The 13,684-nt window shown below is 39.5% G+C and overlaps 1 protein-coding gene and 1 long non-coding RNA gene across 3 annotated transcripts in view; one reads left to right on the forward strand and one right to left on the reverse strand.

Annotated features, from left to right (window-relative positions):
• LOC140515374 (uncharacterized) overlaps positions 1–13,684 on the forward strand; it is a 286,278-nt gene that overhangs the window by 68,948 nt on the left and 203,646 nt on the right. The window lies entirely within an intron of this gene.
• The window catches only part of LOC140515370 (fibronectin type-III domain-containing protein 3A-like), an 83,362-nt gene that overhangs the window by 36,847 nt on the left and 32,831 nt on the right, over positions 1–13,684 (reverse strand). For both annotated transcript variants that reach the window (XM_072626049.1, XM_072626047.1), the window contains exons 4-6: positions 12,398–12,474; positions 8,996–9,248; positions 8,141–8,437 (exon numbers count right to left, since the gene is read on the reverse strand). In XM_072626049.1, coding sequence (XP_072482150.1) covers positions 8,141–8,437; positions 8,996–9,248; positions 12,398–12,474 — 627 coding nt within the window. The remainder of the gene's footprint in view (positions 1–8,140; positions 8,438–8,995; positions 9,249–12,397; positions 12,475–13,684) is intronic.

The following is a 13,684-nucleotide window of genomic DNA, read 5'->3' on the forward strand; positions in this document are numbered from 1 at the left end:
CTAATTACCCGTTTCTATTAGGATTATTTCAGGAGGCACTTCTTACACTATCAAAACAGTCATCTAATTTGCACACGTGAAATTAAAGGCCTCAATTAGTTAAGAGTAAATGAAAATTGACACTGATGCAGTTGATTTTTTTCCAATTTCAAAAAGCACTGGAGTTGTCAGGGTAGACCATGTTGAAAAAGTTTGATGAACTTTTCAAAGTGTTAACAAGGTAGCCTTCATATTCTTTATAATAAAACAAGAGAGGAATTAAATTGAAGGGAAAAAGTGCTCATTGAGAAAGCTCTGGGTAGCTTGGATGTGACATATGCTATTCCAGAAGAGGCAGAGGGGCTCAAAAATTGCCCTCTGATCTGATAGGAAGAACCTGGGCAAAATAAGAGTATCTTGATTTTCTGTATCCTAAGTGAAATGTTTCCACGTTTATCATGAAGATACAAAGAGGTAGTTATGGGCAGTGTTAAGTGTTTTGAAATCTAATCTGTAAATCAATATTTTGAAATCTCATTTTGGAAGCCCTCCACAGAAACCAAAGTAAAGTTCCATCTACGCAAAAAGTTACCCTTTGGGTGTGGTCCTGACCCACCCTCACGGTAAGAGTGGGAGGTGGAGAAAGCAGGTGTAAATTGTGGCTGTCCTGATATCCTCTTTATTATAGCAACTTTCTATAGGGTTCACCCCCTCCAAAAAAAGAAAAGAAAAACACTCAGCATACTGGTCAATGATTGCAACTTTGTGCTGTCAAAGTATTAAAAGTCAACATCAAATACACTTTTTCTGATGCATATCAAAACCAGAAAACCAATCAGATTTAGGATAACTCTAGGATAATACAGAGGAATGCAAAGGTGAGACACTCAAGGGGGCACCGCCTCTCTGTCACTCAGCTGAGTGCTCCTGCAAATCTCTGTGTGCCATGACTTGAAGTCCTGATCTGACCAGTATGCCATGTTGCTTGCTGACGCCACATCTGCTGGATGATCCCAATCTTAAGCCATCACCTCCACAATAATACTTTGGCTTAGTTCCTATTTCCTGTAATAATACTGGACAAGTGGCCAAAATGATCAGATGCTTTATTTTCAAGGTATTAGTGATGGAAATGAACCTTATGCTTGCTTCCCATTGTGCCATTCTCAGAGAAGATGATTACACGAATGCAGACAACCGTGAGAAGCTCAGTATCAAGCCTGTTATAACTCAGCATGGTCATATATACAACCCACTCATGTGTCTTGATATTTATGTCTTCATATCTAGTAAGGACTCATCATCTCTCCTAAAATAAGAAACCTTGTTTTCGGTTGCCTTTCTTACCAAGCTATTTGGAACTCTCCTGGCTGACACTACTATTAGAGTTGAGTGTATGTTACGTTTGGGCAAAGAGGAAGGCAGCCACAGGGATGAGATGCCAGACCTGGTCCACCATCCCTGTCCTGTATTCTAAGAGCACCTTGTAAGCCTTCCCGGGCTAGCATAGCTGTGAAGGAGGAGCTGCTACTCATTGGGTCTCTGCAATATGAAGGCCCCTGCCATCTACTTTTCAGGTAAGCTAGGAGCCTGCTTTTTCTGGCTGGCTGATTTTAGCTCTTCCTCCTGTCTACTGCTCCATTGGGAGTTAGCAAAGGACACGCTGATCTTTGAAGAATTTGGTGTTTTAGTGGACTTCTATTTTTCATTTCTACTTTCAGAAATCATTTGTCCTTCAGACCAAGAGTAAGCTTTGAGTAAATAACACTTCACTTTTGTGTAACATAATGTTAGCATAACCATTATGTTCTGTCATTTCAAACGTTAGAATTTTATTACTGCAAGCTTTATAGCAACATTCATTCTAAAATAACTGTTCTCTCTTCTCTAGACCCTTCCTGCTTTGACCTTTTCCACATACTGCAATTAAATTTAGGTTTCTTCACTTCTCAGCCATAACTCTCCAGTGTTTATATTTTGTCAAGGCCTCTGCTTAGAATGTTTCTCTCCTAAGATCTTTCCTCTCTCTGCTACTTGCAAGATGGTCTTGAGCGTCACTACAAAGCAATAAAACTGGAGTTTGGGACTGAGGATTGACTGACTACCAATACAAGACTTCAGCACCACTGTATTATTCCTAAGTCGAATAACCAGGAGCACCAAAACAATGCAGAGAACAGGTTCAAAGGGCAGCTGCTGCACAATTGTGGCTACTGGTCTTCCTACCACAAGCCTCATCCCCTCAATATGAGAGAATAGCATAGCACTGTCAAGTTCACTTCTGTAGAAGTGAGATCTCTTTCAGAGAAGCATTGAGCTTGAGCTACTGGACCTCAAAGAGCAGCCATTCCAATTCTCTTTCTTTCTGATGACCAACCTCCAACCCAAAGAGGGTAAACAACCTGCCCAAAGTCACTCAAAGGAAAATGGACATCTCCTGACTTATGGTATAGAGGTCTTTTCAATAAACTACACTATGCTGCTCACTGGGGGTAAATATTTGTCAAACGTTTTCAACTTGGCAACAAAATACAAAACATATTTACAAAACATTTTGAACAGGATTATCTTGAAATGTCTGAGGTACACAGTAATAAATATGTTCTGCATTTTGAACTGGGTCTCTCTTTCACGCACACCATTTTTCTTCTGTCATCTTTTCTCTCTTCTACTGTTTAAAATGGGGTTCCTGAACCCTTCCATTTCCCTCTTTGGTTCCTAGTTACAGGCATGGGCTAAACACAGGAAGGAGGTGGGGCTCTTCTAGGATGACATCATCAAACCTATATTCCCTGAGAGATTTTGGAGGAAGTTCTTGAGTCGGGACATGACATTAGTTACCGCTGGTTAGCATCCTAGACTATTTGACAAACAAATGCTTGAAATCTAGTCATCTGTGGTCCTAAGTCTCCCATTATCAAATGGAATTCATCTCTCTACATTTCTTCATCTTTTGAAAAAGAACACTTCCAAGATTAGGAGTAAATTTTCATATCTGATTGTAGTAAAACCTCAGTTAACTAGACTGCTTAGGGCAGAAGGTTAACTAGAAAATCATTTTTCTTTCACTTCTAGTTGAAAGTATTTCTCAACTTTAGGAGTAAGCTTTCTTCTCCTCTTAAGTACAATATATGTAGACGTACTTTCAAATATAGTCCTTTAGAATATCAGTAATCTACAGTATGGTAGAAAAGTGTAAAATTGGACTGAATGTATGTTAATCCTAGAAAATGGTTTTCTAAACAACTCTCTGAAACCAGTTTCTCTTAGGATCATTCCAATCTTTTAAAAATTAGGTAGAAAAAAGACTGAACTTTCTTTTTAATGAAAATATTATTGTACTGTTATCAGTCTAATAACTGTTAATGACACCTATTTAAATAAAGCCCATTGTGACTTATTTTGTAGCGAAAGAACCTTTTGTCAAACAGATAACCACATCTTCATTTGTTTTACAAATTCATACTCAGATACACGTGTGTGTGTGTGTGTGTGTGTGTGTATACAGAGATATGCCTGCATCAATGTGAGCACTCTCTTTTATGTGGGCATGTTAACAACCACACTTTCTCACCCTGTGACATTCTCATCCATCTTTTGCTGAGTCCTCCATAGAAGCTTTACCTCTTGTACTGGGGGTCTTCTGGTTCTCTGAATGTTTTGTGGCTATCTGGGCCAACCTCCTGTTATCCCTCATCCATGCTACATGACTGCCCAATCTCCTTTTCCAGACAGATGTGCTCTTGATGTCTTGTACACCATATCTCCCACTCAAGCCACTGGTGCTCCAGCTTTACGCTTACCATCTATCTTTCCATTTCTTTAGTGATTATGGCATCTCCAAATTTGCAATCATAGAGCACTGCTGGAAGACTATTGCTCTTTGAAAGATGGGCTTTGATGGCAGGTGACAGTTTGGAATCACTGAAAGTGCCACACAAATTACTGAACGGGCACCATCTCACAACTTCAATTCCAGGACCAGCTCACTGTGCCTTGCATTGCCTAAGATGATAAGAGCAGCTACCATTTTAAGGTCTGCAAAGTGCTTTACTTATGTTATCTCATTTGACCCTCAAATACAACCACCATGGGATATAGACACTATTTATCTCCATTTTACAGATGAGAAAACTGAGGCTGAGAGAAGTTGTGATTTTCATAGGATCATACAGCTACTAAGTATTTCAGGTAGGATTTGAATTCAGATTTTTCTGACTTCAGGTCCAGCACTGTCTACACTGCACCAAGTAGCATAAGGCTGCCTGTCCAATCTGGGAAACAGGTATTCTTCATTAGCTTGACTTTTTCCTGTGTAGACTGCTAGGCTAATCTCTTAAGTAACTATGAAGCTCACTTCCATTGACCAAGTCATCGACTCAAAGGAAGATTGGGAGAAAGTTACCATCTAAAGGGAGACCTGCTTCCTTTTAGTCTTTGCACATGACATTTTCAGTGACAACCAAGAACACTTTTGTTGAGCATACATCTATCTCCCCATTTTATGCTTTGCTTGATGGTGACAACTTTTTGGAGTCAAAAGACCTGGGGGGTCAAATCCTGGCTCTGAGCAGTATAATGGATAGAGTCCTACAGTCCGGACACCTGGCTTCAAATCTTGACTCTAAAGCTAATGCTTACTAACTTTCTGATCCTAGCAAATTTCTTACCTCTCTGTGCCTCAATTTCTTCTGAAAAATGAGGGACTTGGACTCCTGAGGTCCCTTCCAGTGCTTGCACCTACTTACAGCTACCAAGGAATCTTGTCTGACCTTTAAATATGCATGGTGCCCACTTCCAGGCAGAGGTATCCAGAATGGAGAGAATTCCAAGTCAGACATCACTTAGATTAGACTCTATGAACTCTTGAGCCTGGGTTAAATCCCTGCCTCTCACACATAACGGCTGGGTGACCCTGGGCAAGTTGCTTACTTGTACTCTAAGCAATTATCTAAGACTATAAATTTCTTTTTTTTTAAATTTTTTTTATTATTATTTTTTAATGTTTAACAATCACTGCCATACAATTGAGATTTTATCCCCCCCACACCTACCCCCCACTACCCCCCTCCCTCCCCACGACTGCATACAATTCTGTATAGGTTCTATATATACTTTCCTATTGAGTATATTTTCACTATTAAGACTATAAATTTCAAAGCAGTTTCTGATCTGCCTAGTTAGAGTGAATTTCCTCCCCAGGGGTCCTTTAAGGAGATGTGGTCTGCTCCCACCTCAGCTCTCCACTTCTATGAAGCTAAATTCAGGAGCCTTGGGGGGGCACCGACTATTTCTGTACTGGCCACAGCTAAAAAGGGTTTATACATGGCCCTCAGGCCGCAGTCTGCTGGCCCCTAGATCAAGAGGCTTGCTTAAGGGAGAAAGAACCAGCCATGAACTCTGGAGTCCATGGAATCTAGGCCCTCTCCACCACCAAGAGCTGCCTTCCTGACCTGAAGGAAGCCACTTAGCTGCCCAGCACCTTCAGGCCACTCTCCAAGACTGCTGCTTGCCCTGGAAGACAGAGCTTCCTACCTGGTGGCAATCACAGTACAGGCCAAGGTAGATCAGATAGCTGGATTCCTCTAGACAACATGAAAGAAATCCAAATTCCCACCAGCTCACTAGGTATCTTATCTTCTAGGGGAAGAGTTTTCAGCTCCAGTTATGGGGGGGGAGCACTTGATGCCTTTAGGTTTTACATCACAATTGTTCTATAAAGAAAAATCCTTCCCCCTCCAAACTTGTAATCACTAACTTGTAAAGAAGCTTTCCCATTTCCAGGCTGCCCCCAGGCCATGCTGGGATTCTCTGTGGACTGAAGGATGAAATTCATTCTCCCAATGTACCTACCCTATAATTTCTAGTCTTGGACTTGCCTGAGGTCTAGCAGACCAGGTATTCTAGACTCAGAGGCTTGCTCTTTATCCTCTCAATTTGCAACTTAGGGCTCCCAGCAATTGCAGACCATACTCAGTTGATGCTTGGGTTTTAGGCCATGGGATACAGGGCCAGGGCTGGAGATTTCACTGATATGAAGAACTTCCCTGGAACCATACAAGTCAGCACCTTGTTTGCAACTTAGTTTTACAGAGTTGCCTAGGGCACTGAGAGGCGGGTTAAGCAGGGGGTTTTAGAACCATGGTGGGTGAGAGGCAGGGATAGAAGCAAGTCTTGGTGGCTCTAAGGCCAGCTCTCGGTCTGTTCTCTGGCCATGTGCTATGGCTGGGTAATAGCTACTTCCTTATAACCCCTTTGTTATTCATTCTTGACAAGGAAGTCTTGTCTAGCAAATTCTGGCTACGTTTTATGGTTATTTTTTTGCTCTTTTTTAGAACAAATGGTTTATATACCCTGTTAGAACATCTAGTTTCTGTTGCTTTTTTCTCTGCCCTTTTCTAAATTGCTCTGATACGCAATTTTACAGGCAATGCTATTAACCTGTGTGTCTCTGCACAAATCCTCTGGTCCAGCCAGTCTAATTATGGCCCTCTACTATCATATACTAAGTAGAGACTGTGACCTGTTTCCAGCTGCCTATTTGAAATGGAAAATTTTCAAACCACTTAGTGGAAATGGTTAGGTTGTCAATTTACAAAGGACACAATAGGAAAAGAGGACCATTTAATTATGGTGGTGTACCTTAAGTGCATCTCATGTACTGTATGTCACGGCTTGTCCATTCTAGCCATGTGGAGTAGTCTTCATATGTGGAGTAAAGACAGATTTTACTGAGGACAAAAGAAGTGTCCACTGCAGGAAAAATACCCGCAAATGTTAAGTAGAAGGCTAAAAGTCGAATAGATCTTTGTCCTAGATGAGCAGAGAATTCAAAATGCGGAAGATGATCTATTTTTCTCATTCTTCAATGTTATCCTCCTCTCCCCCAAACAAGTATCTACATCCAACTCTGTGATGTTCTAGAACCATATTTTCAATTCTTGCCTTTGGCTTAGACTTTAGTGGATGAGCTCTACAAGATCCAATACTTTTTACTAAGCTACAAAACTTGCATCAACACTTCACACGGTTACTGGCAATAATGTATAAAGAGCTATCAGGAGTTCTTTCAGGCAGTAAGCCTCTGGGTTTATGTTAACTTATGAGAGTGCCTTAATCTGGACAAGAGAAACAGGCTAGAGGTAAAAAAAAGATTAAAACCTTTCAAATTGTGGGTAGCACCCTTAATGACAGAGAGCAGTTTTCCCTTTGTAATATAAATTATCTTTTTTTTTAAAATAAAAGCTCATTTTCCATGCAGTTTGCCTTTGCTGTGTTAGAGAACATTCTTAGGTTTTAAAATTTTTACTGGAAAACCCACTGGCTTCCATATGCACCTTCTAGGGTGTGATATTACAGTCCTGCTATCATCACATATCTCTTGTCCTTCCCAGGAGCAGGAAGTACTCTAGCACTGACAACTTGATGAACTGGATAATGTATTAAGGCTTTTGAAAATGACAGCTATAAATAAAAAATCAAAACATTAGCAAATCTACAAAAACTAAAGGGGTCTAATAGTAGCAAATTCCTAAATTAACTAGACTGTCTAATTAATTGGTTAGGATCCTGGATTAAATATGAACTGATTTTACTGGAAAATTTAAAAATGGGGACTCGCTTAAGGACCTTTAGCAAAATTTGATATGGAGACATACTAAATTTTCAACATTTACCAAACACCTTTTCAATTATATGAAAAGCAAACAAAATCCCATGGATCTCAGTTCTGCAAAATGACCTTATTTCTTTCTCCCTCGCAAGTGTGAGATTAAACAATCATCACATAATGAATGTATTCTGATAGCAAACTAGCTTTGGATCTTCTGGTCACCCAACCCCATTGGTTAGATCACAGGGCTCTACTTCAGTAAGTCAATAATAGGAGACAAGTGGCAGAAACCATATGTGGTATTCATTGTTGGCATTCACTGCCACGTGAAGTGGAGGACAATTACTTGGGAACAGTAACTTCCTCATGCTTTTAAAAAGCAGGTGAATTGTGGCTCTGTGTTCACACTACAGCTCCAGTGGATCATCTCAGAGAAATCATTTGGAGTCTGAGAGTAAAAAGGCTCCAAAGGGAAAATGTCTGAAGATGCACCAGGGTTCTCAGTTTGTCATTTTTATCTGCCACAAAAAGGTAAAAAGCTGCTCTCACCTTGAGCTTTTGCGTCTCCTGCTGGGCCGTCCTTCCCACTCTGCTGGGCTTTCCCACTTTGTTTCTGCTTCACAGGTTCTTCTACCACATAATGTCCCTTTCCGCATTCATTCTCAACGCTGGCATTGTAAGAACTGTGAACTTTAGGTAGGGAAGGGGGCGGGCCTCCGGATTTGTTGTTGTTGTTGTTATGCCCGACAGCATGTCTATCTTTTATTCTCTTCTTCAAGTGCTCTTGCATCTTGCCAGTTCTTTCGTCCCGAGGAATATAATGGGTTCTTCCATGGGAACGGGATTCTGAAACAGACCAGGATCATAGTGCTCAATTAGTGTTTGAGACCCCTTGTTTATGTAACCAAACAAGGCCCAACGCTGACAGAAGGGACACTTTAACTTCTAGAACGGTTCTCCCTTTGCTTCAATTTTGATTCCACGCTGGGATCGCAGAGGGGAAAACCGTCTACAAGAACATCAAGATGTGACCTCACTTCTCAAATGAAAGGCCTAAGGATAACAGGCAATATGGCCTCCAAGAGCCTTAAAATTCTCACTATACATGTCTAAGAGATAAAAATGTTTTTAATAATTGTCCATCACAGTTTTGTAGTACCATAAAGTGAAAAAAAGAAGTACCAAGTATAGCTTTCAGTGAGGTACACAAGCAATGGGAATTTCCACTTCAGACACACACAATCAATCACATATAAACATTTTCATCACTTATGATTTATGTACATCATGCAATAATTATTTGTTAAAGTCTTACCTTTCTACTTTTTTGAACAAGTATCCAAGATAAAAGGGACTGATTACAACCAATTGAAACCATCTTCTATTAAGAACAAACAATCTTACCATATTCATGGTAAATGCGTGGTTGTGGCAGTGGTGGTGGTGGTGGTGGCGGCGGCATTGGATGTTGGTGCATATACTGAGTTGGATGCAATTCTGATCCCGGAACTGGGGGATACATTGGATGAGGAGGGTGGGCAAGCATAGGAGGATGTGGATGCATGTAATGTTGCAGATGTGGAGGATGCATGGGAGGATGGTATTCAGTAGAATGTGGCAAAATTACAATTTTTCGAACTCCATTTTCCTCCACCACCTGAGACAGAATACAGGATCATATTAGTACAACAGAATAACACAGCATGTTTCCACATTATTTTCTTATTAAACTCTAGATTTGCCATCTCATACACATAACCTGTATCTCTGAGAAACTTGGTTAACGAGAAGTACACTAACATATAGGGACTTGCTCTCTTCTTTTTGAAAGTTCAGGTATCAAAGAAACAGATCTCAGGCCCACATTACAATGTAGTACTTGACAAAAGAGAATTTCTTAATGAAAACCAAATACACTATACAGTAACTTAATTGGGGATATTCCTAATTTACCACGTAGAAGGTATGACTAAGTCATTAAGGCAGAATGGGGCTGCTGGGAAACAGAGCAAGTTCCGTGAAATGAGCAATGCCCATTCAAGAAAGCACAAAGCTTCTCTACCAGACGCCAGAGTCCTCGAGGGCCTGTAGGGGCTCCTTGTTGAGCTTTGTTTCCTCCCTCCCCAGGACCTAGGCACAGTACTGCTTTATTAAGGAAAGAATAAGATAAAGATAATGCTCTCTAATTAGTCTGACAGCCTTTTGATTGAGTTGTCTGTGTTAAAAAGTACAGCAGTAGTTTCTAGCAGCCAATGGCTAAAAATGGGTTAAATTTCCTTTGGGGTTCCCTAAAATTGCACAGAATTAAAATGAATTAAAGCACTCTTCACTTCTGACAAATTAAATTTACTACTACAGAAATAAGGGAAACAGTGTTTACATCACCAAACACCAAAAGTAATGGTTACATTATTATCAATAAACCTGTCTGATCTGAAAAGCTGGCTGTAAATTCTTTTATAAACAGTATAATGGGTAGAGAGGGGCCTATAAGCCCTGGGTTCAAGTCCTACCCTCTTTGATTCATTCTATACCTGTGACCAAGTCACCGAACCTCTTAGTAGTCTAGGCCAGGGCTGTCAGACTCAAATGGAAAAGGGGTGTTGTGGGTGAGGGGAATCTGGCTAGGAGGATCCCCATAGCTGCACACTAACAAGTGTTATCTACGTCTTATTGTATTTGTATTGTGTTAAATGCTTCCCAATGACATTTTAATTTGATTCCAGTTGACTTGGGGTGTTGGGGACACAACAAAGCCTGTGTTTGATGCCTACATTTTAGGTAACTCTCAGCATAAGATGCTAAGGTAGTGCTCACTGGCCCTGGAAGAAGGACTTTTCTCACCTGGCTATTCCTGGGGCTGCAGTTCTTTCCCTCTCACTACAATCATTTTACAGGATTTTTTGCTCAGTCTCATCAAATTACATTTCTCTAATTAACTAGAAATGAAGCTCCTTATCTCATAGGGAAGTTTTGACAACTATTATTAATAAGGTATGAATATGACTGTACCATGATTTACAACGAATCATGAAATTTCCAACAGTTACATATAGAAAGACCATTTATTTAGTTTCCCAAGTTCTTATAAGACCCTCTGCTACATGCATATTTAGCTTGTCTTTAAAGTAAAACAAAACTCATAGCATTTCCTGTTCAACTAAACAGGAATCACAGATGTGAAAACTGTAGTTACGCCAAAACAAAGTCTTAAATTCTTTATGACAATGAGAAAGTGTGATGATCCCAGAGAAAGTTTAGCAAAAGGGTCAAATTCAGAGAATATTATGAAAGTGGTCAGAGACCTTCAGGACACTTAATATTATTAACGTAATTTTGGGCACACAAACGCCATTCATATATACATTTGAAAATATTTTCGAGCTGTTTATATGTATAATTTGTTCTAAATCTTTCAAGAAACTAATTTCCTGCAACTACATGGTGACATGGATCAGCATTCAACAGTACTGCCTATGATTATCTCTTCCATTTCTGAATGAAAAGATCAAACATCACAAGGCTAAATTCCTAGAGGACCCCCCCCCCCCAACCCCCCTCCCTCTCCCCACTGGCTCACACACCACATACTGGCACGTCTAAGTAGGGCTTTCAAAAGAAATATTCTCTCTACAACCAAGAAGCACAGGCCTTTAAGACACATGCAGCTTCCAAATGCTTTGCAAAGCTTACTGCAAGGAGTAAACTTGTGGAAACATTTGTCTCCTACTCTAGAGGTTTTTAATCTGAACTCTAGTTCCCCAGTTTTCTCGAGTTTCTTCTTCCTGGAAGATCATATAAATGTCTGCATTCAACACTCTTCGCAGCAACCTAACCTCCATCACTAATTGCTACAGTCACTATGAATCCTCTTCTTTCACCTACTTATGTTTTCCTGGGGATTTTTAATCCCCTCAGCCATCTTCCTCCCTCTGGCTTCTACTGCTATTATAGCTAACATTTGGAAAACTTTGAAAAAGCATTTAAATAAAAAAATAGTTCTCACCATAGATTAACAAGACCAAGTATCCAGTAATGCTTTAAATGAAAACTCTGAGTATAAAATCAAGTCTAATTTCAGATGGGAAACATTACAGTGGGGAGATGGAAACAACAAAACATGTCCTTTAAGTGTAATAAAAATACTGGCATATGAAGTGTTAGGGCACATTGGGATTAGCTTTACCTTCTTTTCATGGTTAACCATTTAACTGAACCCCAAATTCTCAATGTTGCATTTAACAATATATTTTATTTAGAATACTAGGAAATCTTTCTCTGAAGCCCCCTAAATATGTTTAGCATTGCTCAAACCAAATTTTCAAAGCGCTGTTTGATACCATGTCCTGAAGGAAATTGCTTTGTTAGTAGAAATACTGCACCACCACTTAACTAGCACATCTCTTATTATTCCTTTTCTTCAGATTGCTAGATCTAGCATTGGCTTTGAGTTCACATGACATAAAAAGTTCTGATTTAAGGTACTGAGTACCCGCCATTGAAGGGTTGGTCAAATAATACTATGGTTACTGTTTTGCAATATGTTGACAAATGTTTTAGTGAAAAACTAATTGGTTTTCCCCAAACTCATTATAAGGAAAGAAAGAATATTAACTATTTTACATAACTGCTTTTGTTTTAATTAAATTGAGATTATAAATTCTCTTTGAGGCAAGGACTGGTTTTCATTACTGTATACTCCAAGAAGGCCCACCACAGTGCCTTGGCATTTAGCATTTGTTGAATGAATGAATAACCTCTAAAAATTCCCTGACACAAAGTGCCAAATAAAATCTCATGACATACCTGAGACATATAACCAGGAGGAACAAATATCGGTGGCATCGAGCCATTTAGTGACATCATAGGAACATGGGCTGGTCCTAAAGTGGGATGATTAAAAATGTTAATATCAAATCAACACAGGATCACACGTTACTACAATAACATACTTATCCATTATTTTTCTTATAAAACTACCAATATATTACTTAACTAAATAAAAGCTGGGATTGTGCTAAAGAAAATACAGCACTTTGAGAAAATGCTGTTACCTACAAAATCTTAAATTACTTTAATCCTTAGGTCATTTCATTGCTAGCACCAGAGTCCTCTTTATGACTTAAAATGTTATTATTTATAAATAGCATATTAATAAATAAAAGATTTGATGCTAGTCATGTAACAAGTGCCAGACTTCAACTGTACTCATCCTTCCTTTACTAGTGGTAGTAAGATGGCAAGAATGCTGGGCTTAGGAATCAGAACACTTGGGTGTAAGTGCAAATTCAGGGCCCATTTAATTAGCCATTTGAGTCTGGACAAGTCACTTAAAGTTCTTTGAGCCTCAGTCTCATCTTTAAAATGGGGAGAGTAATACTTGTACCATCTACGTCATAGAGCTGGTAGGAAGAAATTCGTAAACTATAAAGCCCTTTGAAAATGGGACTTTTTATTATTCTATTTCATTATGAAAATATACACATTACAATAACATATATAAGAAAATGACTCACAATGTTACAAAGCACAGAGACTAAAAACATGCTATTATCTTCATCTTTGACAGATAAAGGGGTAAACTAGTATTTAGTCCTAAGAATATAAACTCTATCTTCGTTTTGAAATCCTAGCATGGTAACAATTTTTAAAAATGACCAAGTGTACTCATAATCAAAATCAAAAAGTCACATACATATGTGAACTATATATGAGGTTTTTAGTGGAGTTGGGGTAGTGATGTGGTATCCAAAAAAACAAATGTGATCTTAGGTTCCATTAAGAGAGGCCAAGAGGAGGCAGAGCCAAGATGGCAGAGTAGAAGGATGCACCTGTAGAAGCTCTCCTCCCACAACTCATAAAATACCTATAAAAAATAACTGTAAACAAATTCTAGAGCAGCAGAAGCCACAAAATGATAGAGTGAAAGAGATTTTCAGCCCAAGGCAACCTGAAAGGTCAACAGGAAAGGTCTATCACACCCAGAGTGCAGCATAGGGTGGGCCACACAGCGGCAAGGACAGGACTGGAGCAGTCTTCAAGGTGCCACCAGCAGCAGCTGTGGGTCCCAGATTCCTCAACTCACAAACACCA

Source organism: Notamacropus eugenii, chromosome X, assembly GCF_028372415.1.
Source record: "Notamacropus eugenii isolate mMacEug1 chromosome X, mMacEug1.pri_v2, whole genome shotgun sequence".
Taxonomy (NCBI): domain Eukaryota; kingdom Metazoa; phylum Chordata; class Mammalia; order Diprotodontia; family Macropodidae; genus Notamacropus; species Notamacropus eugenii.